The sequence below is a fragment of the Chanodichthys erythropterus genome, chromosome 1 (assembly GCF_024489055.1).
Source record: "Chanodichthys erythropterus isolate Z2021 chromosome 1, ASM2448905v1, whole genome shotgun sequence".
Classification (NCBI taxonomy): Eukaryota; Metazoa; Chordata; class Actinopteri; order Cypriniformes; family Xenocyprididae; genus Chanodichthys; species Chanodichthys erythropterus.
In genome coordinates, this window is record NC_090221.1 from 568,214 (window position 1) to 595,361 (window position 27,148).

The following is a 27,148-nucleotide window of genomic DNA, read 5'->3' on the forward strand; positions in this document are numbered from 1 at the left end:
AATGTCAAGGTCATGGGTTTGATTCTCAAGGAACAGACATACTGATAAAACTTGACCCTGAAAAGTCGTTTTGCATAAAATCATCTACTAAATCTATAAATGCAAATGTAAAGACCGTCACACACCAAGCTGGCCAATGTTAGGCTGTCACTGGACGTCTGTCTGTCGTTTTGTAGTGTGTTCTGCCACATTGGCACAAGTTGGACTCCATTCAACAAATCTCTTCCACTTTCCCTTCTGAATGATGAATACAGACTACTGCCACCTGCTGGTATGGAGAGTGATTTCTTCTCACGCAAGCACAGAGTGTATGTCATCCTCAACTCTGGCCTTTGACATCCACTTTCCTGCAGTGTTCAGCTCCAACCCTAATCAAACCTCATCAAGGTCTCCAGGTCCTACTAGACAGCGACAGGCAGGTGAGTTTGATCAGGACTGGAGATAAACTGTGCAGGAAAGTCGATCTCGGAGGCTAGAGTTAAGAACACCTGATATATGTGTTAGTTGGCTGTAGTCTTTGTGGTGTGTTCAAGCACAACTTATTGGCTTAGATGCAGGTGACATGAGGTGAGACAACAGTCAGCCTTACTTTGCGCTAGTTCTTTGATGTCGGTTTGCCGTGTCTGGGCCTTAAGACCTTTTTTTGGGACAGTATAAAGCAGGGGTGTTCAATCCTGCTCCTGGAGGGCCACTGTCCTGCAGAGTTCAGATCCAACCCCAATTACACACACCTGATCCAGCTAATCGAGGTCTTACCTGGCATACTGAAACGTCTAGGCAGGTGTGAGGCGAGTTAGAGCTAAACTCTGCAGGACGGCGGCCCTCCAGGACTGAGATTGGACACCGAAGGTATAAAGGCAAGACTAGGTGAACCAATCCACTTGCAAATAGGAAGGAAGGAATTTCCCAGCAACATAGTGTCGGCCATAGTGTCTGGTCCGCATGTTATCCACATTTACCAGATGTGGGCCGGATCTGAGCCACACTATGTTGCCATCTGGGTTACCGCACAATCCAGTAATGATGATGGACATCAGATTGCCAAATGTGCCTAAAGTGTGTGTACAGATATGATTTGAGCTATACATCATTGAATATGCAGAACATCATCACTCCAAATTCTCTCACTTTTGCACTTTTCACTTCATATTTCCAATCTAACATCTGTCAACACACTCATTTTAACTGATGTTTTTGTTGCGCTTCCTGAAATCCTGGTACTTCCATTTATAGTAATCATTAGAGCTTTCCCATCTTTCTGTCACATTCATCTCACTGACTAAGTTTCTCTCTCAGTCATTTTACACAGCCGCCCTCGTCTGTCTATTTCTGCGTGTCTATTTTGTTCATTAGTGGCACTTTCAGACCATGCCATCTCCCAGTTATCACACTGAGTGGATGTTCAGAGAGAAAGATGAAGAGGAATACAGAAGAAAAATTACAGTGTAAATCAGCTGTTTTCTATGTGAATATATAGTAAAGTGTGATTTATTCCTGAATTTTCAGCATCATTACTCCAGTCTTGATGAAAAGAAAGTTTGAAAGAACAGCATTTGTTTGAAATGGAATCTTTTCCAATATTACAAATGTCTCTACTGTAATTTTTGATCATTTTAATGGTCTAATGATTTTTTAATATGTATTACTGAGACCAAAAGTTAAAACTATGAAAAGCTCATCCAGTATTGTTGTATTAAGAGGAGAATCATTTTTTAGATGAAACCGGTCTTTCACACCACATTAGTTTTCAACATGGCCGACACCACAGCTCCTGTCGTAAGAACAGATATAGATGACTAATCTTTCTACAAGGTCTGTTTAATCACACTCTCCTCAGGGAGATGAAAGATGTCGAATGACGAAGATCGCCACGCTGAGAACAAATCAATAACGGCCTTAATGAAGCCCTGCCTCAGTCTGACATTAGAGCAACAAACAAGAGCTATTTTGGAAATGTTGAGAAGGACACTGAAAACTGTTCAACACTAAACCAACAAACACTGTGCCATGCCTCCTCCATTCTGACTGCATTTAAGTAGAGGATACAATGATTCTCAAACAGCAGCCACAATAAGAATCCAGTTTAAGTTTAGTTATATGAACACAATCTTAATAGCAATGCTAAAATGATACTAAAATAAAGATGGGCCTTCAAACACGACCTGGAGTCAGAAAGGCTGAGAAACACTTGGAATAAGCTGATCGCTAAATTAAAACAGCTCACAATAATTGTAAACATCATCATGTTGACCTCATGGACATTCATCTGTTACTTCAAACACCACCTGCTGAAGACATTCCTGACATGATGTGTGTAAATGGTGCGAAGCTTTTCAGAAAAACAGCACATAGTGCGCCATCTGCTGGTGAACGCTGGGGAGACGAGCTTAACCCTCATGGAGTTCTTGAGTTTGATTCACAAAGCTTTTTATGGTATGTCTGGCCTTTTTAATCTGTACTTTTCTTCACTTTAATTAAATTATAGTTTTAGTTTTTTTTTGTTTGGACCCAATCACCTGATCCAAAAATGACATGTGACTAGTCATGATGTCACGAGAACACTGATAGGCTTTTGGCACCTCAAGAACACTCCCACAACCAAATAGAAAAGATGTTTCAAGTTCAGACCCAGCTGACAGGAAACGTTCTCAGAAGTTTAAGTAACGTTCTGGCAATGTTCTCTCACAGTTATGAACAAACGTTCTAGTAACGTTAATAAAAGGTTCATTCAAAGTTATCAGGTCTTTAATAATGTAAAAACATCAAGTGTGTCATTTCATGGAACATGTTTTTTTGTGTGTGAAATGTTAATTTGATTTTCATCAAACATTTTTAAACGTTACTATCAGAACGTTTAGAGAACTTTCAAAGTAACATTTAGGAATGTTAACAAAATATTCTTACAACATATTTTTGTTAGCTGGGCCGCAATCACTAACACAGACAACCATTACTTATAAAAATTCCCTTTATTTGGAGTAATCCTGATATATTTGTACAGAGCTCTGTGAGAGGAGGATGTGTTTCACACAGTGTCCAGCAGAGGCTCCCACAACAAACATGTACCCGTCACACATTCATCTGCAGACATTTCTCCCATTTAGCCAAAATATCCATGTCATACAAACATTTTCATGGTGTTCCCTTTATGATTATCACTAGCTTTATGATGTATTTTTTCAACAAACAACACGCAACATAAAATAGGTCACAGTTCTATCCCAGCTAACAAGGAACGTTCTCAGAACGTTCTGGAAAGGTTTTCTCAAAGTTATGAACAAACGTTCTTCCAGTAAAGTCCCCATGAACTGGAAGTTGCAACTGACACGTATTTCCAAGTGAAACAGAATATTGAATAGAGGGCGGGGTTTAATTCAGAGAGGGGAGTGGCTAAGAATATTCAACCTGACGTCATCAGAGAAGGAACGCCATTCCAGAGCGGAAGAAAACTTACAGATTTTGAGTAAAGATTATCACGACAAATTGCAAGACTAGTAATGTGTGCTAACGGAGTCAAATCTAACTTTAATAGAACATTTGTTCAATGTTATCTGGTCTTTACTAATTTTCTCAAAAAGTTAGCACAAAAACATTGATTAAACTTTTTTCCTGACACGTTATATTTGGACGTTCGTTTAACGTTTGTTTAATGTTACTGCTTGGTTCAGAGAAAATTCAAGAGTAACATTCCCATAATGTTTGAGGAATGATATAATGGAATGTTTCCTTAACGTTCACATAAGCAAGAAAATACGTTTTTAGAATGTTTTGAACATTCAAGGAATAATGTTTTTATAACTCAATAGGAATGTTAGTAGAACATGTTTTTGTTAGCTAGCATGTTATTATAAAATAAATTTCTGTTTGTTCACAGGTGTTTTACCCCTTTTTTGAATTACACATCACATTGTTTTAGGGTTAAAGCAAATGTCAGCCTAAACAGATTGTTTTCTTACAGTGTATAATATTCTTACGCACATGAGTGTGAACGTGCATGATCGCACCGCAAGATCCAACAATAATATACCTGAGGGATTTCGTAAAGGAGCTAATTTCCTGCTGTGATCAGCACAGATAACACTGACACCGGTCAAGAGTCGACCTCTGCAGGACAGGCCACTGAGGTTAGTAACATATTTCTTTCCACTATACTTTTTTGTTAAGTTCTGTAAAGAAAAACTAACAAGTAACAGAAACCAGTTTTAAAGGTCAGAGGTCAGGCTGACGTTCCCTTTGCCTGGAGCGTTATGTTGAGGATCTCTGGGCGGCCTGACGCCGGCAGTGCAGCAAAACATACAGAGGGTTGATGAAGGCCAGGAGACTCAGAACGGTCAGAGCGACGTTCACCTGGAGAAATCAATCAGTACAGTTCAGTCAACTCTATTGATCTGAAACAAGAGCTTTTTTAACAGAAGTGCTTTAGAGAGGAACTATTACACCCTTTATTGTGTTTTTGGGCTCTGCTAGAACAGGTTGATTATTTTCCTCATATTCTCCATTGTTGCAGCTCCTCTCTTCCCAGTCTGTCAGTAACGCTCTGTTTAGTTCCTGTCTCTATGAAGCCCCTCCTTCTGAAAAGCACAGTGTGCTCTGATTGGTCGTCTGGAGCAGTGTGTTGTGATTGGTGTTTGGGGAAAGTCCCGCCCCTTACCATAACCGCCAGTTTCAACACACTACTGACTAACTCAAGCAGGCCCCGCCCCTTTATTCTGATGGAGGCGTTTCAGGGAGTTCAGAAACACTGACACTGGTATAGAGAAGAACTGGAACTCTGCAGAGATTTTTCATGATCAAACAGCAACATTACACACTGATGACAGAGGAACATGAAGAAAAGCAGAATAGATTCTGTTTAAATATACAGTTCTTGTGTTTTTATCTGTTTGACTGATGAAACTTGAACAGTTCTCAGAAAAATGACAAATATGCAGAATCTATATCTGCCAAACACATGCTGACTAAAGATTTTCAAAACATCAATGGCTCAAGAGTCAAGAGTCATTCATTCATCTGTCATTTGCACAATTAACAATGAGGAAACCTGGGCATTGAAATGCTTGTGACCAGGAATCTGTATCTTATTCTGAAGCTGACTCCCACCTTTTCCTTCCTCAGAAATGTTTGGCTGACGTGATTAGGCTAACAAAACGTTGGGAACAAAACGTTTCAAGGCTTAGGGTCTTCTGTGCTTCATACAATACTATTAATAGACCTCCTTTGCCTGTGAAATGGGGCTGGACATTAACGCTCTTCTGGGTCAACCCTGACCTTAACCTAACCCGACCGGACAAGTAGCCCGATTAAAACGTCAATAACAAAAAAATAACTAAGTTATCACCAAAACATGAGAATGATTCTGATTTTATCACATGTAGTGTAAGTGGCGATCAATAGTGAATAATAATATATAATGTATAATGTACTGACGGTAACAAGGTGGCGCTGTTGAGGCTCGCGCTCTCGAGGCAGAATCGAAACACACAAACAAACTCAGTTACATACTGCGGTAAAAATTCAAAATGTGCAGTTTTTATATTTATGACATATGATACAGTTAAGCAACATCACACGACTTCCTGAATACCTTCACGAAAACGTGACACTGATTTTATACCATAGTTCAATAAACAAGTAGTTAATATTAGATTATTAATATTAGATGCAGTGTTGACTTTTTTAGTTCCATTTCAGCAGAGAAAATAGTTTCAAACAAAGATCGCAGGAGAACCGTAGCGTAATCTCACAGAAACACTCAACCGTGTGTTATTACTGAATGAACAAATCGGTTGAGTCAAAGATTCAATGACTCATTCATAAACAATTGTGTCATTCTTGAATGAATCAGCTATTTGAACGAATCGTTTGAATGAATGACTCAGTGACTCATTAAGAAGGTCACTTGCACCACCTACTGGCAGTTTAGTTTCATGTTTATCTCATTATTTAATGCAGTTGTAATTTTTCAATGTAAATGATTTAATCTGATTGGTAACAGACCTTTAGTTCCCACTGGTATGTACGACTTTGTGGTGGCTTTCATATGCATTCAACTCGTAAATACAGACAAAAAAAATCTCTTCGACATGACTTTAATGAACCATTATAGTTCTAATTGAATTTATTGATCAAATTTAAGAATTTAAAATGAAAGATGAAGCACATTTAATACTGTCAAATTCTAAAATTCTGTCAGGGTAAATATGCAGATTTAAATATGTCGAAGCTGATAGAACACTGCTTCAGAATAAATGATATTTTCCTATTTTTTCCTCGACAAGGCTTAATGTCAAGCCCTGCGTGAGATGATGTGAACATGACGGCACCTGTGGGTGAGACGCACTGAAAGTATTCAGAAGCTTACGTAAAGAGGGTCTCCAGCCAGCGGTCCTTTAATGAGGGCGAAGCAGGGATACTGGAGCAGCGAGATCACGGCGGACAGAGCCATCACCGTTCCATACAGCTTTCCAAAGTGTTCCGACGGAAACCTGCAAAACATTCATGTTCACATAAACTGCCAATACCGACTCTCTGTTCTTTTACTTATGGATGCATAGAAGTGTGCTTAATTACACAGAATGTGCACTCGTAGTGTACTTCAAATCTGAAAAGTATATTTTTAAAAAACTGAATGTGCAGATAATATGACATTAATGAAATAAAATGCAATGCATGCGTTCTTAAAGAGAGCACACTTTCAGGGCAGCTTCTGAACACATTTTTAAAAAGTGCACTTTGTAATAATGTCAAAAATTAAAAGTTTTACCTTAAAGTACATTTAATAACCTTTAGTCAAAAAATTGCATTTAATATAAATTTTAACTATAATAAATTGTTCATATATAATTGTTAATTGTAAATGATATGTCATACAGGTCTGGAAGGCCATGAGGGTGATTAAATTATCATGTTGATCTGAACTGTCCTGCGGTGACTCACGCCACACTGATGAAGGCCGCGTTTCCTCCGTAGAGGAAGGATCTGTTGAGCACTTGGAGGATGAATGTGAGGTACTGCAGAGGAAGGATGGGGGTGGCGGCACACACTGAGAACAGCACACACTGCAGCGCCGTCAGCGACAGAGACAATATCGCCGCCTTCAGGTCTGCTTCTCGCTCACTTTGACCTGCACAGCAGAGAAAGGGAAGAGAACAGGCTGTGGTTCACAAGATGAGATGTTAAAGAGAAGCAGAGTTTGACTATATTTCTGTCATGATCTCTCTCAGTGTGTTCGACATGTTAATTTAAAAGCGATGTGGAGATGATGGTGTTTTTATTAATCCACATAGTCATGCAGAGCTGAAGCACAACCAAAACAATGTTCTTCTGCAAAATGCATATATGTTTTGTTTTTTGTTCATGTTCATTTTTGGGTGAACTATCCCTTAAATGTGTCTTGCTGACATCAGAAATTTGCAGAAGTTTGTTTCAGAACTTTAATTTAATAAATGGTCTTTTTAGACAAGAGAGTGCATTTCCTACATTCACATGTTTTCACATGTACACTGAATGCTAAGACAGAGGAAGTGTGTGTTGACCTGGTTCCCGCTGCTTTCTCTTGTGGCGGTCCATGATGAGGCCGTTCCAGGGTGCACACAGGATCCCACACAGCTGGGTGAACGCAAACGCATTTGTATATCTGCTGACTGTGAGCAAAAACAAGAAGACAGAGTTCAAGCTCACGACGCACACATGACGCAGCCTGTTGGCATGTCTATATCTACACAAACTACTCAAAGGCAGGGATTCACCTGCACATAAATAGCTGGACATGAGGATAAAACAGTATGAGTGTGTGTACCGAGGCCTGGGTCTCCACCGGACAGATGATTCAGCATCGGGTTTAAGGTCCCGATGAACAGGTAGTGTCTCAGCTGCATCACAGACAGCCACAGCAGATGCCACAAGAAGAACCAGGACAGGAGACAGCTCTTGAAACTACGCTCTGACAAAAACACAAACGTTCATAATGTTAACACACTTCACACCATATACTTCACAATCGAGTCTGAGAAGTATTAGGGGAATGAACACATCATCAGAACACAGAGTAGATTGAAAATCCAGGACAATAATGTGGCCAGCTGAGGATCTGAAATAAGTAGAAAAGAGAATCCGCACACCAAACAGATGCAAAGTTCAAGTTCCTTTGAGCGAGAATTTTACTGAAGATTTACACTAATAATATAATATCAAAGTGCAACAAAAATGTGACTGAACAAACAGAACAAAACAAAGAACAAAAGCAAATGTTTCAGTCCATCTTGGACTATCTTCAGTGCTGAAGATTTTGACAATGATTAACAGCATTGAAATGATCAAGGCACATCAGATGATTCATTCAGTCGACTTCATTAACTAATTTGTTTCCATTTCTTCTCAAGATCGCGAGCCTCAACAGCGCCACCTTGTTACCATCAGTACATTATTCATTATATAGCCTATTATTATCCACTATCAGTCGCTACTTACACTAGATCAAATCAAATCAGAATCATTCTTGCGTTTTGGTGATTCCCTAGTTATTTTTTTATTTTATTTTATTTTATTTTATTATTTTAAACCAGTTTTTTTGACTCCGTATGGGACATGCCCAAACCACAGGAGGTGCTGTGGCCGGAAATAGCTCAAAAGCTGCTTCCGTTCCAGACACTGCTTCTTTCTGAACATGATCTAATCTGAACTTATTAAATATAATAAGTTGCCCCGCAACCACCAAAGCCTGTGGGCCCAGCTCGGCCTCCCCCTCCTCCTGCGAGAGCTCTTCGGCTCTTCGGCTTGTTTACAGAACAAGCGGGAACCCAGTGTGCCTGCTGCTTTCTCTATTTCTGTTTTATTACGTGATAGAAAGCCTAAGGCCTTCTCAAACCGTTTGGCAAACCCATTTAATCTGCTGCCTATTACACGTCAAACTAAGATTACAATAGAGACAGAAAGCAAGACTGTTAAGTTAGCACTTTTAAACATCCGCTCACTTAAAAATAAATCATTTCTAGTCAATGACTTAATAACCACAAACAACCTAGATTTTATGCTTCTAAATGAAATATGGCTTGAAGACAGTTGCAGTTCCAACAACCCCCCTCTCCCCCACACCTGCAATTCAGTTCAGTGAAGATGACGTGCGCCAGGTCTTCAGAAAGAACAAGAGAAGAAAGGCACCAGGCCCAGACAGCGTTTCACCAGCCTGTCTGAAAACCTGCGCTGACCAGCTGGCCCCCATCTTCACACAGATCTTCAACAGATCACTGGAGCTGTGCGAAGTCCCCTCATGCTTCAAACGCTCCACCATCATCCCCATCCCAAAGAAACCCAAAATCACTGGACTAAATGACTACAGACCTGTGGCTCTAACGTCTGTGGCCATGAAGTCATTTGAAAGACTGGTTCTGGCTTTTCTGAAGGACATCACTGGACCCTTACTGGACCCCCTGCAGTTTGCTTACCGAGCAAACAGGTCTGTGGATGATGCAGTCAATATGGGACTGCATTATGTTCTCCAGCATCTGGACAGACCAGGGACTTATGTGAGGATCCTGTTTGTGGACTTCAGCTCTGCTTTTAACACCATTGTCCCATCACTCCTCCAGCCTAAACTAACTCAGCTCTCCGTGCCCACCTCTGTCTGTCAGTGGATCACCAGCTTCCTGACAGACAGGCAGCAGCTAGTGAGGCTAGGAAAATTCTCATCCAGCACCCTCACCATCAGCACCGGCGCCCCTCAGGGCTGTGTCCTCTCCCCACTGCTCTTCTCCCTCTACACAAACGACTGCACCTCTAAAGACCCCTCTGTCAATCTCCTGAAGTTTGCGGATGACACCACACTGATCGGCCTCATCCGGGACGGTGATGAGTCTGCTTACAGACTGGAGGTTGAACAGCTGGCTGTCTGGTGCAGTCTTAACAACCTGGAGCTCAACACGCTCAAGACAGTGGAGATGACCGTGGACTTCAGGAGAAACCCCCCTGCTCTTTCCCCACTCACCATTATGAACAGCACTGTGACTGCAGTGGAGTCATTCAGGTTCCTCGGCACCACAATCTCCCAGGACCTGAAGTGGGACAACCACATCGAGTCCATTGTGAAAAAGGCCCAGCAGAGGTTGTACTTCCTTCGCCAGCTGAGGAAGTTCAACCTACCACAGGAGCTGCTGAAACAGTTCTACTCTGCCATCATTGAATCCATCCTCTGCACTTCAATTACCATCTGGTTCAGCTCAGCTACCAAATCTGACCTCAGAAGACTACAGAGGGTAGTCCGGTCTGCTGAGCGAATCATTGGCACAACCCTCCCCACTCTCCAAGAACTGTACTTATCCAGAGTGAGAAAAAGGGCAAAGAAGATCACTCTGGACCCCTCACATCCAACACACTCCCTCTTTGAACTGTTGCCATCCGGTCGACGCTACAGAGCCCTGAACACCAGAACGACCAGACACAGGAACAGTTTCTTCCCTCAAGCAATCCATCTCATGAACACTTAACAAACACGGAACACATAACACTATTACACATTATTTACTTAAAACACTTATTTATATCTCAATTTGCACACATAATTGTACATACAATTGTCTATAATATATATTGTCTTTTGCTTTTTTTTTGCACTTTGTCTATCTTGTAAATTTGTATATTATTATTTTATTCTTTTTATTATGTGTCTTGTCTTGTCGCTGTCACTCTGTTGCACTGTGGAGCTTCTGTCACTAAAACAAATTCCTAGTATGTGTAAACAACATACCTGGCAATAAAGCTCTTTCTGATTCTGATTCTGATTCTGAGTTCAACAATCCTGAATGATCAGCCCCTCCTAACTTTACTTTTATGAGTGTCTGCAGAGCTGTTAGGAGGTGTTGCTGCTCTATTTAAATATGTCTATCAATGCAAGCAAGTGTCATTTGGTGATTACTTGTCTTTTGAATATCTGGGTATTGTGTTAAATGGTGCTCCTCGCATTCTACATATGGGTTAGGGTTATTTACAGGCCTCCAAAATACTCTCCAGCCTTTATGGAGGACTTTACAGAACTGTTATCAGCAATTTCCTCAGAGTTTGACTGTTTTGCTATTACTTGGGACTTTAACATCCACATAGAAAATGCAAAAGAAATCCTAACAGTTTTGAATACTTTTGATCTGACTCAGCATGTACATGGACCCACACACAATCGTGGACACACTCTAGATTTAATTATTAGTAAGGGTCTAAACATTTCATCCACTGTCATTAAGGATGTAGTGCTATCTGATCATTTCTGTATTTTCTTTGATATACTGATCTCTCCGACTGTTGAATCTAGATCTATCTAGGTCAAAAAGCAATGCTTAAATGAGAATACTAGTGTACTGTTTATGAAGGCTATATCTTTAACACCAAGCATATCTGCAGACTCTGTTGATTTTCTCCTTGATTCTTTTAACTCAAAAGTACAGAATGTTATTGATAGCATTGCTCCTGTGAAAGTCAGGAAGAAGAGTGGCAGACCATGGATAAAAGCACCATGGAGAAACTCAAAAGCAGTGCAAAATATGAAAAAACAATGCAGAAAAGCTGAGCTCATGTGGCGAAAGACAAAACTCAAGATCCACTATAACATCTATAAAGATATCCTTCATAATTTCAATGTGGAACTTGGCAAAGCTAGACAGACCTACTTCTCAAATATTATAAACAGAAACTTAAACAACACCCGCACTCTTTTTGCTACTGTAGAGAGACTAACAAACCCCCCAAGTCAGATTCCCAGTGAAATGCTCTCAGACAGCAAATGCTGTGAGTTTGCTTCCTTCTTCTCTGAGAAAATTAATAATATCAGAAAGGCGATCAGCACATCCTTGAGCTGCACTGGGGTAAAACAGATCAGATCACAACCTCAGAAAGTAGCTATTATGTCTGTTTTCGAAGCAATTGATGGTAAAATTTTGGAAGAAACAGTACAGCACTTTAAAACCTTTTCAGTCTGGTTTCCGACCGCATCACAGCACAGAGACAGCACTCATAAAGATAATAAATGATATTTGCCTAAACACAGATTCAGGTAAATTATCAGTGCTGGTTCTACTCGATCTCAGTGCTGCGTTTGACACTGTCAATCACAACATTCTTCTTGACAGGCTGGAAAACTGGGTTGGGCTTTCTGGGATAGTCCTTAAATGGTTCAGGTCATACTTATAAGGGAAATGTTATTATGTGAGTATCGGTGACCATAAGTCTGAGTGGACATCCATGACATGCGGAGTCCCTCAAGGTTCAATACTTGTGCCCCTCCTGTTCAACCTATATATGCTGCCACTGAGCCAAATAATGAGAAAGAACCAAATTGCATATCACAGCTATGCAGATGACACCCAGATTTACCTAGCCCTATCACCTAACGACTACAGCCCCATTGACTCCAGTAGCCATGTAAAGACAATAACTAAATCAGCATATTATCATCTCAAAAATATTGCAAGAATTAGATGCTTTGTCTCCAGTCAAGACTTAGAGAAACTTGTTCATGCTTTCATCACCAGCAGGGTGGATTATTGTAATGGGCTCCTCACTGGTCTTCCCAAAAAGACCATAAGACAGCTGCAGCTCGTACAGAACGCTGCTGCCAGGATTCTGAGCAGAACCAGAAAACATGAACACATCACACCAGTCCTCAGGTCCTTGCACTGGCTTCCAGTTGCCTTTAGAATTGATTTTAAAGTACTTGTTTATAAATCACTCAATGGTCTAGGACCTCAATACATTGCAGATATGCTCATAGAATATAAACCTAACAGATCACTCAGATCATCAGGATCAAGTCACTTAGAAATACCAAGGGTTCACTCAAAGCAAGGAGAGTCTGCTTTTAGCTGTTATGCCAGCCGCAGCTGGAACCAGCTTCCAGAAGAGATCAGGTGTGCTCCAACAGTAGCCACATTCAAATCCAGACTCAAAACACATCTTTTTATCTATGCATTTGCTGATTGAGCACTGTGCTATGTCCGAACTGTTTGCATTTTTTACTTTATACGTATTATCTTTTTATTCTTTTAATTCCTTTCCTGTTTTTATTTCATTTTTAATGCATTTTATATCTTTTATGTATCATCTTGTTATTCCTGACTTTTAATGCATCTTAAATGTTGCTGTCTGGTTGAAAGAGCTGGGAGAATTAGGAAGAAAGAAGATCCAGTTAGATCCGCTCTGATGGATAGATCCGTTTAGATCCATTCTGACAGACAACAACAACAACAACAAAAAAACATGAAACTTCCTAGCTCTTCCATCCAGATAACAAAATTATCTGTTTTTACTGTTATTTCTATTTCTTATGTTCTATTTGTATTATTCTTCTTTATGTAAAGCACTTTGAATTACCATTGAGTATGAAATGTGCTATACAAATAAAATTGCCTTGCTTTGCCATAACATGCGGTGTAATCATGTCAGGGCTCTGCCCTCCCAAACAATAGCCCATACTAATGTTAGGGTGGTTTTGAACTTGTGTCTTGTTTCTCCCCTGTTGTGTTGTGTGTTTCTGTGTGTGTGTGTGTGTGTGTGTGTGTGTGTGTGTCCTGTCCTGCCTGATACTCCAGTGACTGCTGCTAAATCTCCTGTCTAGACGTCAGTTGTGGGACTGTCTGTGGATTGTTCAGCACACTGTTCTCTTTATTGTAAATAAATCACCATTCATCACTCATCTCTACGCTTGGGTCCTATTATTTCTAGTGAATCCTGACACAATTATATACAAAATCTTAATAGTGTTTTGTGATTTTGAGATTCACATTGTAGAGTCTTTGGGCCCTATTTTACCTTATCTAATCTAATCTAATCTATCTTATCTAAGCTCGTGGTCTAAAGCGCACGGCGCAGGTGCACTTAGGGCGTGTCCAAATACACTTTTGCTAGTTTAACGTTGGAGAAAAAATGTTCAGCGCACCCAGCACATGCTCTAAAAGGGTTGTACCTATTCTCGTAATGTGCAATAAACCAACCAGAGTCTCATCTCATCAGAGTCTCTGGTGCAGTCGTTTTCAGTTCCTCAAAATAGCAACACACCAACAATGCACCTGAACACACCTCGTTTTCAGACCAGCACATCCATGGGCGAACAGATAGACACAAATGCATTTGCTATTTAAACAACATGGTGCAGGAGGTGAAAATGATAACTGTGTCGGGCTGAAACGAGCAAAAAACACTTTGCGCCAGGTGTGTGATAGGACCCTTTGAGTGTTCAGTGTGATGTGTGTGTGGTGCTTCAGGGTATGACCCCGTATCGCTGCTTGCAGCTATATTTATAACATGTAATCATATATATTGCTAATATACCATTCTTCTTGAATACCAAAATCTGGTTTTGACATTAAAATGTACTGATAACCGCCATGATAATACAGATGGTAAAACAAAAAAAACACATGATGAACCAAAGTCCAGAAACAAAATTAATTACATAAAATATAATCATTCATGTATGATGTGTCCCACAGGCACTTCTGGGAATGTCTTTTCACTATTTTCACTATAAATCACACAGTATTAACAGGTTTTGACTGTAACAATTACAGACAATTTTAATTATGTTACATTGTAGTTTTTATGTACATTGATTTGTGCTAATATTGGCTGGGTGATCTTTATAGCAGAAATGACATATGTACTACAAACCAGCTGAGTGTAGTGCTGAACACTTGCCTACCTGTTGTGACTGTGTTTTGGCCTGGGACAGAAGTCTCTTTAAATGGCCTTTCCTCCTCAGACTCAGAAGTCTGGATGTTTTTATTTTCAGTCTTTGCAAGGTTATAATCCCGAGTTACTCCACAGTTCACCCTATTGATGTAAACAAGAAACAGTCACAGGTAAAGCATTGTGGGAGGAATCATACACTGAATCGACAGCAAAATCTGTGCAGAACAAGTACTAGTATTCTGAGAAAAAATTCCCAATGAAACTGAGTAGATAATATGAAACATCTGGTGCTTGTTTTCCTGCAGGAGAAGCTCTTGTATGATTTACAGCTAATATAAAGATATAAAAGTGGAAGAGTTTGACATGTAGCTGCAGTTGTGGATTTGAGCCTGTGTCTGAAGGTGTTGTTTACCCGTAGCTGTAGTTCTCCGGCAGTGGATACGGGATGTGAGTACGAGGCATCAGCACAAACGTGCGGAACAGATGAATGACGCTGCAGGAGGCCAGGAAGAGGAAAGACACTCGCAGAGGCACGCCATCCTCAAACAGCAGCTGAAAGACAGAGATGTGATCTTTCTAACAATCACCAGCAGTCTCGTCTTTACATTATTATTTGATGTGAGGGGTTTTGTTTGTTTGCCTGTACCTTGATGACGAGGAAAACCGCAGAGGAAGAGTCGAAGGCTCCATTATACAGAGTGATTATGGTGGAGCGGTGAGCGCCGAACAGATTCCCCACCTGGAGACAGTTCCAGCAATACACATTATATTTGTGTTTATAGTTTGTGTGAAAGGGAAACGTATAATGGAAAACATTCTTGATCTGAATTCACTTACACAAAACAAAAGAAAACCTTAATGATAATGACATTATCTTTTAAAAGCTGTTTTACAGCAGAATTTGAATTTGTCTTGTATATGATAAACTTTGCATCATTGATTCTTCTTGATTATTCTATTCACTGAAGACGAGTGTGAATTCAAACGAGATGCTTTTAGTTTTTACAGTGAAATTGTGCGTTCGAAAGATATAAGTAGCTAAACATTTAATATTTGACAACTGTTTTATGATGGATATGTTTAAAGACCCACAGTAACATATGCAAACATGTCATTTAAATAATGTTATTCATAACTAAATGTGATGAGATGTTTTTTTTAGATTTTTAACATATTAGACATACAAACAAGAGTGAATGTGTGCATATTTTAAAATAAAATATTATTTGCAAACCGTTTAAATGGACTACTTCACAAATTCAGGCTATAATTAGACCTATAACTTCTTTTACCATTCTTATTTCTTCTTTATTCCCTTAAATCCCTTTAAATACTTTATTTAATTTCTTCAACCATGCTGTGTCATTCTGGTTACGGCATGGTTACAGCCTTGCTGTAAAGTGGCTTTGAAACAATCTGTACTGTATAAAGCGCTATAGGAACAACGCTGACTTTATTATTTCATGCTGTTTTGAAATAAAAGAGATGAATGTGCTCTAGATGGATGGACTCCAACATCCACAACACCAAAGTCCTTCCCCAATCCACTCAGACCCGGCTTTGCGAAGAGATTGTACTCTATTAAACAAACCAGCAACCTCCAAACCTGACAGTCATTTCACATGAGACACGGTTAAATCACATGCACCGAAGCAGCTCACACGTTTGATATTAGACATCAGAAAGGGCTCTGAATGTCCAGTACCTGCATGTTGGTGATCAGGAACAGAATTCCTCCCACAGCGATGAAGGATAGAGCCGGGAAGAGCAGGATGGAGCTCGCTGTAGGAGGGAAAAGTGCTTAAACAAACACACTCAACTTCATCAATATACTAAAGGTCGAGTGAATATAAAAACGCTGTTTACCCGGAGTGGAAAAGGCTATTAACAACATTCCTGCAGTGTAAACCGATCTGTAAAGCAAAGAGAGAATATGAGAGTTTGTCAGATAGATGTCTTCTGTGCTCTGTGTGTGAACATGTGGATCGTGTTATTACAGGCTGAGATAGGAAGTGACTACAAAAATATTTGGACACTTCAGACACACATATACAAGTGATGAGCTTGGGGTCAGTTCTGTTTTTTCACAGTTTCACAGGCAGGGATTAAGGAGTAAGAAGCTCTTTAAGTATCTTTTATAAACGTGCCTTAGAAAAAACAAACTGACAAAACATTGGCTCTGACATATTTTAAGAAATGCTGCTTTCAGTTAAAACAGCTCAAACATGAATTTTAGACTGGGATTAGACTAAACCGGGGATAAATGTTTTATTTGGCAAGGATAAAAGTGTCCAATAAATTGATCAAAAGTGACAGTGAAGACTTTTACAATTCTATTTTAAATAAACGCTGTTCTATTCATGAAAGAATCCAGAAAAATAAAATGTATGATGGTTTCCACAGAAATCTGAACTCTTTTCAACAATGATAATAATCATAAATGTTTCTTGAGCATCAAATCATCATATCAGAATGATTTCTGAAGGATCATGTGACACTGAAGACTGGAGTAATGAAGCTGAAAATTCAGCTTTGATCACAGGAATAAATTACACTTTACTATATATTCACATAGAAAACAGCTGATTTACACTGGAATAATATTTCACTGTTTTTACTGTATTTTTGAACAAATAAATGCAGCCTTGGAGAGCAGAAGAGACAAAAACATTAAAATTATATATTTAAAAAAAAATGTATATATGTATATATATATATATATATATATATATATATATATACACACACATTACTGGTCAAAAGTTTTTGAATGGTAAGATTTTTTAAAGGTGCCGTAGAACATGTTTTCACAAGATGTAATATAAGTCTAAGGTGTGCCCTGAATGTGTCTGTGAAGTTTCAGCTCAAAATACCCCATAGATTTTTCTTTTATCGGCCCCTTTAAATCTCGTGCTCCCCCGAACCATCCTGCTGTTCTTTCCTGAAAACATTCTGTACACAACTGTTTTCAACATTGATAATAATAATAATAAATGTTTCTTGAGCAGCAAATGTTTTTATATTCTGTTATCTACCGCAGTGACATTTATAGGTGTGACTGGACTCGTGTCCACACTGGTCACTGTATTTCATCAGGTCGTTCATCTCTCTGAAGACTGAAAGCATCCACATTTCTCAGTGCGCCACAGATCCCTTGTGTCCTGCCAAATCCCCCTCCTCCCTTCATCTCCCTCTCTTATTCACTTCTCTCCTAACTGCTTTGGAGGCCTAAACAAGCAGACAGTGGGAACACATACGGATACACTCACATTCCCAGCAGCCTGGCAACAGTGGTCCCGAAGTGGTCAAACAGGAAGCCGTTTGGCAGCGTGAGGAAGTTGTTCATGAAGGATGCGATGGTGAAGATGAGGGAGAACTGCTCATCCTGTCTGCTGCAATCTAGCACACAACGCCAGAGTTAAAGGATTAGTCCACTTTCATATAAAATGTCCCACGCGTTCCCTATTATACTTACAGAATGAATGCAGCGCCAGTTGCGTTTTTTCCGTAAGTACAATAGGGAAGGCATAGGAAGTACAGCGTGAACTCTTTGAAGAATGCAGAAGCACGTACAAGGTCATCATGTGTTTAAATAAAGAATAAATAGTTGTATTTTTTTCGAAAATGACTGATGGTTTCTCTAGATAAGACTCTTATTCCTCGTCTGGGATTGTTTAAAGCTCTTTAAAGCTGCACTGAAATAATAACATAATATAATTGTAATTTTGACCTTCAACAGTTTGGAGGCCATGGAAGTCCACTATAAGGAGAATAATCCTGAAATGTTTTCATCAAAAACCTTCATTTCTTTTCAACTGAAGAAAGAAGGACATGAACATCTTGGATGACATGGGGGTGAGTAAATTATCAGGAAAAGTTTATTTAAAAGTGGACTAATCCTTTAAACACACACACACACACACACACACAAACACGTGTATCTACAACTGACCTTCCACAGCGGTTCCGTTGATGGTGGCGTTCACACACAGATTGCTGAAGTAGCCTTCGCTCTTCAGCACAAACACCAGCGTTGCCCAGCCGAAAACGGCCCCTGCGAACCCCAGACACTCCAGCAGCCCTGAGATCAGAGTAACCCAGGACCGGACCCTCGGCCCGCCACCCTCACAGCCCAACATCTCGCCTGCTTCTCTCTGCTCTTTCAAACAGCCTTGGAGCCTCGCCAGTGTCCTTGAAAACAAGCACAAAATGAATCAATCCAAACTGCAAAAAAGCTGCATGCACAATAACAGGAGACGTGAATGCACTTTGTTCAGTTCAACTCACCGCTCACACAGACACACACACACTTCTCCCTCCCTCACTCGCTGGCTCTTTATATGGACCTCTGAGCCGCTTTTCCCTCCATCTGCAGAAATCCCTCCTCTCTCAGAGGCAGAAAGCTAGTGTTTGCAAACATTCAGAGACAGAAGTGCTTGTTGACCTCCGCATTGAACATTTCTGATGTCACCAGATGATCCCCATTACATGTCCAACCAGTACTGTGAATAAATATAATTCTTTATAATGATTTTGTGGAATCTGTGTGCTGCTGAGTGACTCTTACAGTTGAACTGAAGGAATGAACTACTGATACTGAAACATCTGTATGTACTTCTCTCTTTGGACTCCTCAAGCTTACATTCCACATTGTGAGGCGGGATTTGAGCAAAAATGCCACAAATCAAGACTGTCTGAATGCTTGAAATTTCAGGTTTGATAAATGCACTGAGCCACACCTCAATGCAAGCTGGTCTCTGGTCATTCAGCACAAGGGATCGTGACTGCGATACCTTATGACTTCTTGGTGTTTCCCTTTTAGAGCATAAATAAATAAAAGCAGAACTTAGACGTGTGATTGGCACAGGACACAATATTTCTGAGGCTTCCCTGCAGTCTGTGGAACTCAGTGATGCAACAGTGTTCAAAATAAAATAACTCTTAAATGCACTTTCACAGTCATGATCACAAGACCACCACAGATTTCCTCTTCAGTGTGACCATCGACGTCAGCGTCCTGACCCTAACCTGATGGATCAACTCCTTCTTAGAAATGTATCTTTTGAAAAATGTCATGTGGTCATCAAAAAGGAAGTAACTATATACACACCAATCAGGCATATGGAATGAGCACCTTCCTAATATTGTGTTGCTGCCAAAACAGCCCTGACCCGTGGAGGCATGGACTCCTCTAGACCCCTGAAGGTGTGCTGTGGGATCTGCACCAAGATGTTAGCAGCAGATCCTTTAAGTCCTGTAAGTTGTGAGGTGGATCCTCCATGGATCGGACTTGTTTGTTCAGCACATCCATGTGGGTGCTCGATTGGATTGAGATCTGGGGAATTTGGAGGCCAAGTCAACACCTCAAACTCATTGTGCTCCTCAAACCATTCCTGAACCATTTGTGCTTTGTGGCAGGAGCATTATCCTGCTGAAAGAGCCACAGCCACCAGGGAATACCGTTTCCATGAAAGGGTGTACATGGTCTGAACAATGCTTAGGTAGGTGGTACGTGTCACAGTAACATCCACATGGATGGCAGGACCCAAGGTTTCCCAGCAGAACATTGCCCAAAGCATCACACTGCCTCCACCGGCTCGCCTTCTTCCCATAGTGCATCCTGGTGCCATGTGTTCCCCAGGTAAGAGACGCACACGCACCCGGCCATCCACGTGATGTAAAAGAAAACGTGATTCATCAGACCAGGCCACCTTCTTCCATTGCTCCGTGGTCCAGTTCTGATGCTCGTGTCCACTGTTGGCTCTTTCGGCGGTGGACAGGGGTCAGCATGGGCACCCTGACTGGTCTGCAGCTATGCAGCTCCATACGTGTGTATTCTGACACCTTTCTGTCAGAACCAGCATTAACTTCTGGAGCAATTTGAGCTACAGGAGCTCTTTTGTTGGATCAGACCACACGGGCCAGCCTTCAATGAGTCTCGGCCATCCATGACCCTGTCTCCGGTTCACCACTGTTCCTTCCTTGGAGCACTTTTGATAGATACTGACCACTGCAGACCGGGAACACCCCACAAGAGCTGCAGTTTTGGAGATGCTCTGACCCAGTCTCTAGCCATCACAATCTGGTCCTTGTCAAACTCGCTCAAATCCTTTCGCTTGCCCATTTTTCCTGCTTCTAACACATCAATGTTGAGGACAAAATGTTCACTTGCTGCCTAATATATCCACCCACTAACAGGTGCCGTGATGAAGAGATGATCAGTGTTATTCACTTCACCTGTCAGTGGTTTCCATATATTTTCCATATACCTTAATCAGAATATCATAAATTCATAATTCATAAATGTCATTATATTTTGAGGAGTCACAGCATATGACAATTTAAAATTTGAACTATCGTAAGACAATAAGATTGATATAACCCGTGGTTCCATGAAAACATTGATGAGACAGGTCAAAGGACTGAACAAAAGAGAATATAAAGGTGCTGGTCATATAATTAGAATATCATCAAAAAGTTGATTTATTTCACTAATTCCATTCAAAAAGTGAAACTTATATATTATATTCATTCATTACACACAGACTGATATATTTCAAATGTTTATTTCTTTTCATTTTGATGATTATAACTGATAACTAAGGAAAATCCCAAATTCAGTATCTCAGAAAATTAGAATATTGTGGAAAGGTTCAATATTGAAGACACCTGGTGCCACACTCTAATCAGCTAATTAACTCAAAACATCTGCAAAGGCCTTTAAATGGTCTCTCAGTCTAGTTCTGTAGGCTACACAATCATGGGGAAGACTGCTGACTTGACAGTTGTCCAAAAGACGACCATTGACACCTTGCACAAGGAGGGCAAGACACAAAAGGTCATTGCAAAAGAGGCTGGCTGTTCACAGAGCTCTGTGTCAAAGCACATTAATAGAGAGGCGAAGGGAAGGAAAAGATGTGGTAAAAAAAAAGTGTACAAGCAATAGGGATAACCGCACCCTGGAGAGGATTGTGAAACAAAACCCATTCAAAAATGTGGGGGAGATTCACAAAGAGTGGACTGCAGCTGGAGTCAGTGCTTCAAGAACCACCACACACAGACATATGCAAGACATGGGTTTCAGCTGTTGCATTCCTTGTGTCAAGCCACTCTTGAACTACAGACAGTGTCAGAAGAATCTAAAGACAAAAAGGACTGGACTGCTGCTGAGTGGTCCAAAGTTATGTTCTCTGATGAAAGTAAATTTTGCATTTCCTTTGGAAATCAGGGTCCCAGAGTCTGGAGGAAGAGAGGAGAGGCACACAATCCAGTGTAAAGTTTCCACAGTCAGTGATGGTTTGGGGTGCCATGTCATCTGCTGGTGTTGGTCCACTGTGTTTTCTGAGGTCCAAGGTCAACGCAGCCATATACCAGGACATTTTAGAGCACTTCATGCTTCCTGCTGCTGACCAACTTTATGGAGATGCAGATTTCACCTGCACACAGTGCCAAAGCTACCAGTACCTTGTTTAAGGACCATGGTATCCCTGTTCTTAATTGGCCAGCAAACTCACTTGATAGTAAATCTATGGGGTATTGTGAAGAGGAAGATGCGATATGCCAGACCCAACAATGCAGAAGAGCTGAAGGCCACTATCAGAGCAACCTGGGCTCTCATAACACCTGAGCAGTGCCACAGACTGATCGACTCCATACCACGCCGCATTGCTGCAGTAATTCAGGCAAAAGTATCGAGTGCTGTACATGCTCATACTTTTCATGTTCATACTTTCAGTTGGCCAAGAAAGAAAATCCTTTCTTTGTATTGGTCTTAAGTAATATTCTAATTTTCTGAGATACTGAATTTGGGATCTTCCTTAGTTGTCAGTTATAATCATCAAAATTAAAAGAAATAAACATTTGAAATATATCAGTCTGTGTGTAATGAATGAATATAATATACAAGTTTTACTTTTTGAATGGAATTAGTGAAATAAATCAACTTTTTGATGATATTCTAATTATATGACCAGCACCTGTATATCAGAGTAAACAAGGGAACTAATGAGATAATTAACGAACACCAGGTGAACAGATGAAACTGACACAGACTGGGACACTAGCTCAACTTAGAATGACAGAAACAAACACATAATCCTGACATATATCAGGAACAGAAAAAAAAAAAAAAAAAAAAAACGTGTCTATTCGTGGCAGAAAGGCTACAAAAGGAACAAGACAAAAGGGGAAAAAATGAAGTCTTGGTTTCAAATCTCATTTTAGGCATTTCAGTTCACAGATTTAAAGCGTGGATGTTTGTGCCGATGTAAATAAATGTATTTTCACAAGTTCACACTTACGCATGATTAGATTAGATTAGAATGTGCATTTGGAGAGCTGTCCAGGGGAGGGAATGTGGCCCGGACCCAGAGAACTCCCTCGTATCTCTGATCAGGACAGTATCCGGGCGAGGGTGAGGAGACGGGCGGTGGAGGGATGCAGAAAACTGTTGAGGAACACAGCTGAGTCTATGTATTTATAGGCCTCCTCTTACGCTGATTGGGTAGATCATTTAAACATGCTGCTCATGAATTTTGTTAATAAAACATAATTTCTATGCATAACATTAAATATGTATGTTGCGATGTACAACGATCATGTGGTCACAGACGTGTCAGCAGTTTTATTTGTCATCTTTTAGAAACATCATAAGATATCTGAGTATTACTTCCTCAAAAAGGGCGACCCTCAGAGTGAAACACACTTTCCCTAAATCCAGCTTAAAGATCAGAAACATCTCAGACGACGGGTGGGACCGCGGCGCAGAGCTGTTTACTGACTCTTCTGTGTCCAGACCTGTTCAATTTATACACTTTTCTGTGCTCAGATACTGCAGCCTTTCATTTCAGCTACTAAAGCTGGATCACAGTTTTGTCTGTTTTCTTTTCTTTTCTTTGTAGATTTTCTGCTGACTTTTGAATCTTTGAAATTACACCACAGACGTTTGTTTCATTACACCATGTGTCATCATCCGCAAACCTAAATATACACTTCTGTTTTTCTTGTGAAGGAAAATCTGTCAACTGTGACACAGAGACGGATCCCGTAACACATCTAGTGCTCAAATCCACCCCACATTGTATAATTTTTTATTGTTATGACTTCATAGATTTCTTTGCTTATTTATTTCATATACCGTTTCAGTTCATTATATTGTAAATGTTGGCAGTCATGACCAATAAAGCTTTGATTTTAACTTACGATCACGGTCAAAATCACTATAAAGTGCCGTTGGTGAATCACTCAGTCATGAACATAATGCAAAATAATGAAATTCTGAGGTTTAATAATGATAAATGACCAAACATTTACACACATATAAGCACAATGATAAGTTTCTTGAAATTTAATTAAAACCATTTTATACCATTTTCTTTGATTGGATGTGTGTGATTTTGGCATGTCAGCTAATTTCAGTGAGTGTAAAAAGTGGTTAAATTACACAAAATTACAAAAAAGCATTTTTAAAAATATTCTTATTGTCCCCACAATTTGTTAATTTAATATTCTATTTTGACAATAATATTAAATATTTTGTACATGTCCCTGACATTGCTATCCGCCCTGTCATTATGGGGTAACTGCCCCTTTAAGGAAAACTAACAGGTTGAAATGCTTAATGCATTTAGCGCAGTTTAACGCAGCCGCCCCGGCCCTGACCTGTACGCCATTTTAACGCAGTTTAACGCATTTAACGCAGCCGGCCCGGCCTGTAAGCCGTCTCACACTGCACACAGTCGCTCTCTGATGAACATCATAAGCGTGATGTAACCCGTTAGGATGCCGTTGAGAAACCCGCTGACGTTCTCAGTGAATTCCCCATTTGGTCTTTCTTCAATGGAGGTTAAAACATCAAGTTAAAACATCAAGAATCTACACTTTTATTTCCTCATCTTCATCATATTGTGTTTGTAGTTGGATGTTGGATGTCAAGCTTAAAATATCCACACTATCATAGTGAAATATTAATATAAAAACTTCAGAAATTCAAAATATATATTTTAAACAGTACAGCTTCAGTCAGCTTCAGCAATGAATCACTTTTCTAACTGAAGGTACACCATGTGTTCATTAAATGCTAAATTTAGCCAAAAGTGTCCACCCTGTGACCTAGCCTTCCATGTGCAGTTTTTGCCACATTCTGATAATGTTTTCACTAGGGCTGTCGATTTAATGCATTAATTTGGTGCGATTAATTATGGAAAAAATAACAGGTTGAAATGATTAACGCATTTAACGCAGCCGGCCCGGCCCAGACAGACCTGTACGGCGTCTTACATTGCACGCAGTGGGTTAGTGATGAACATGATGCAAACAGCGAGTCACTGTGTGAAGCAGATGCGGATTACACACGGACCGGATCTGGACCGACACTATATTGCTGTCAGGGAGTCTATGCAGTTAAAATGCACCTAAATTTCAAGATATGAGGGCAAAAAATGTCCCGTATGGATTTTTGTCCAATATTTATATCAAATGATATAGTCATCAACATATATGTGGAAGGGCACAGTGTGAAAGGCACAAACAAGTTGTTTTGGTCAGGTTCTGGAGGACATCATGACTGGCAGAAACTCTGAACAGGCGCTCAGACTGATCCATGTCTGAATGTTTGTGGAAGAGGAATGATGTAGAAAATATATCCCTGAAATCATTCTTTTGATTAAGGGTTTCTTGTTGTTCCTGTTTTTTCTCTGATGTTCCTGTTCTCTTCACCCATTAAAGCCTTTGTCCACCCTGTCATCTTGTTGTCCATCTTGTCATCTTTTATGAAAATAAACAAATTATTTTAACGTTTTTAAAGTTAGCAAAACCTTCTGTGAGATTTCTTTATAAAAGCCAGTTAGTATTGATTGAAAGTTTGACCAGATATATTTGTTGTTAGATGTTATTTAGAAAAGAAAATGCAGCTATCGCATGTTTTACAGGGAAACAAATATTTTGCAGTAATTTCATTATTATCAAAAGTCTTTTCCTATTAACTCAAATGTATTGTTGAGAAAGCGACTAAATATCTTTCTGAAAATGTATATTTTACAATCATTATGCAATGAAAATGTGTTTTTTGACCATGACTGGACATATTGCATTTCCAGCATGCATTTCTAACAGCCCAATGTCTCCTTAATACAACAATTATGAAGATAAATGGAAATTTTCAGCTTTTTATTCTGGAAACTGTGAAGTCTCAAAGGCACTTTATGGTGATTTTGCCCCAGCACATGGATATCATGAGAGTAGAAACAGAATAATACATGCTAGCTAGCCTACATATATTTATACATATAACTACATAAATGATAACACCTTTCATTGCTGTTTTGTTCGCTGTTGGTTATATTACCAGCTGGTGTAATAGCAGTCAAGAGGATATTAACACAGAAATGCAAATTAATGCGAATCAATATCCGCTGCTAACTGCTATCGGTACAGTTTCTGTCAGCCCAACACAAGTCCGCTGTTTACAGACACTATGACTGTTTATGGAGGTTCAGTTTGATCATAATCGGTGTATTCTGTGTGTGTGTGTGTGTCTGTGTGTGTGTGTGTGTGTGTGTGTGCTGTGAGAGAGAATGAATGAAGCACTCACCTGTCATGAGTGAATCCTGACACAGATGATGCTGAGGAAAACACACAGACGAGGCTTCACCACACCAACAGATTCATTTCTCCAAGAATACATGATGGGAATAAAACAGCTGACTCTGGTCTCAGATAATCGTTTAATCTCATGACACAGAAGATAACACTAGCGCCTTTCAACACCATCACTGACGGTAAAATGATTGAGCTGGGCGCGTCATTCTGCTCAAGCTTTGCATAATACAATAAACTGAATTATAGTTTCATTTTGAACAAATATATGTGATTGAATCGCAGTTATAATCCAAATAAATGTCGGTTCTTTTTGGATAGTTTATGTTGACAAACCGATATGTTGAGTAGTTACAACAACTTCCGGTCTCGAGATTAGATTATGAAAATGAACAATTCTTAAAATTCTTCTTCTAGTTATTATTATTATTATTATTATTATGTGTAAATTGTTGTGTCGTGATTACAGAGTAATGTGTTTTTGGCGCCCTCTCTTGTCCTTCAGTGAAAGTGCATCATAATAAACTCTTATTTCTCTCTTTTATTAATTTCATTTCTTCATTGTGTCATCTATTGACTTTGATTTGACATTGATGATTGTTTTACTGACGCACAATAAACTCCAAACATGACAGACAGTTGCACAAAAACAATCACAGTATCTGATGGTAATACCGTACTTTATTTAGCTCACGCCTTGATAACACTAGAAAATTAAAATAATAATAATAATAGAAATAAGCTATGCTATTGCTCAAGTAAATTTTTTTAATGAAAAAATGTATTATTGAATGTTCTTTTGAACGTTCAAAATGTCCAGTTTTTAAAATTGTATAAACATGTTTTTTCTTGGTTGTGTGAACGTTTTTGTGTGAATTTTCCA

At 39.7% G+C, this 27,148-nt stretch overlaps 1 protein-coding gene across 1 annotated transcript; it reads right to left on the minus strand.

The window, feature by feature from the left end:
- Positions 1-2,970: 2,970 nt before the first annotated feature.
- Positions 2,971-19,053, minus strand: slc43a3b (solute carrier family 43 member 3b). Its single transcript, XM_067410879.1, has 13 exons — positions 18,958-19,053; positions 18,623-18,861; positions 17,940-18,069; positions 16,537-16,583; positions 16,376-16,452; positions 15,317-15,409; positions 15,083-15,222; positions 14,681-14,811; positions 7,799-7,942; positions 7,536-7,643; positions 6,937-7,123; positions 6,362-6,485; positions 2,971-4,347 (listed from the first exon to the last, which is right to left on the minus strand). Exons 2-13 carry the CDS (start codon positions 18,807-18,809, stop codon positions 4,246-4,248), a joined length of 1,470 nt encoding a protein of 489 aa, XP_067266980.1. The 5' UTR covers positions 18,810-18,861; positions 18,958-19,053; the 3' UTR covers positions 2,971-4,245.
- Positions 19,054-27,148: the final 8,095 nt, after the last annotated feature.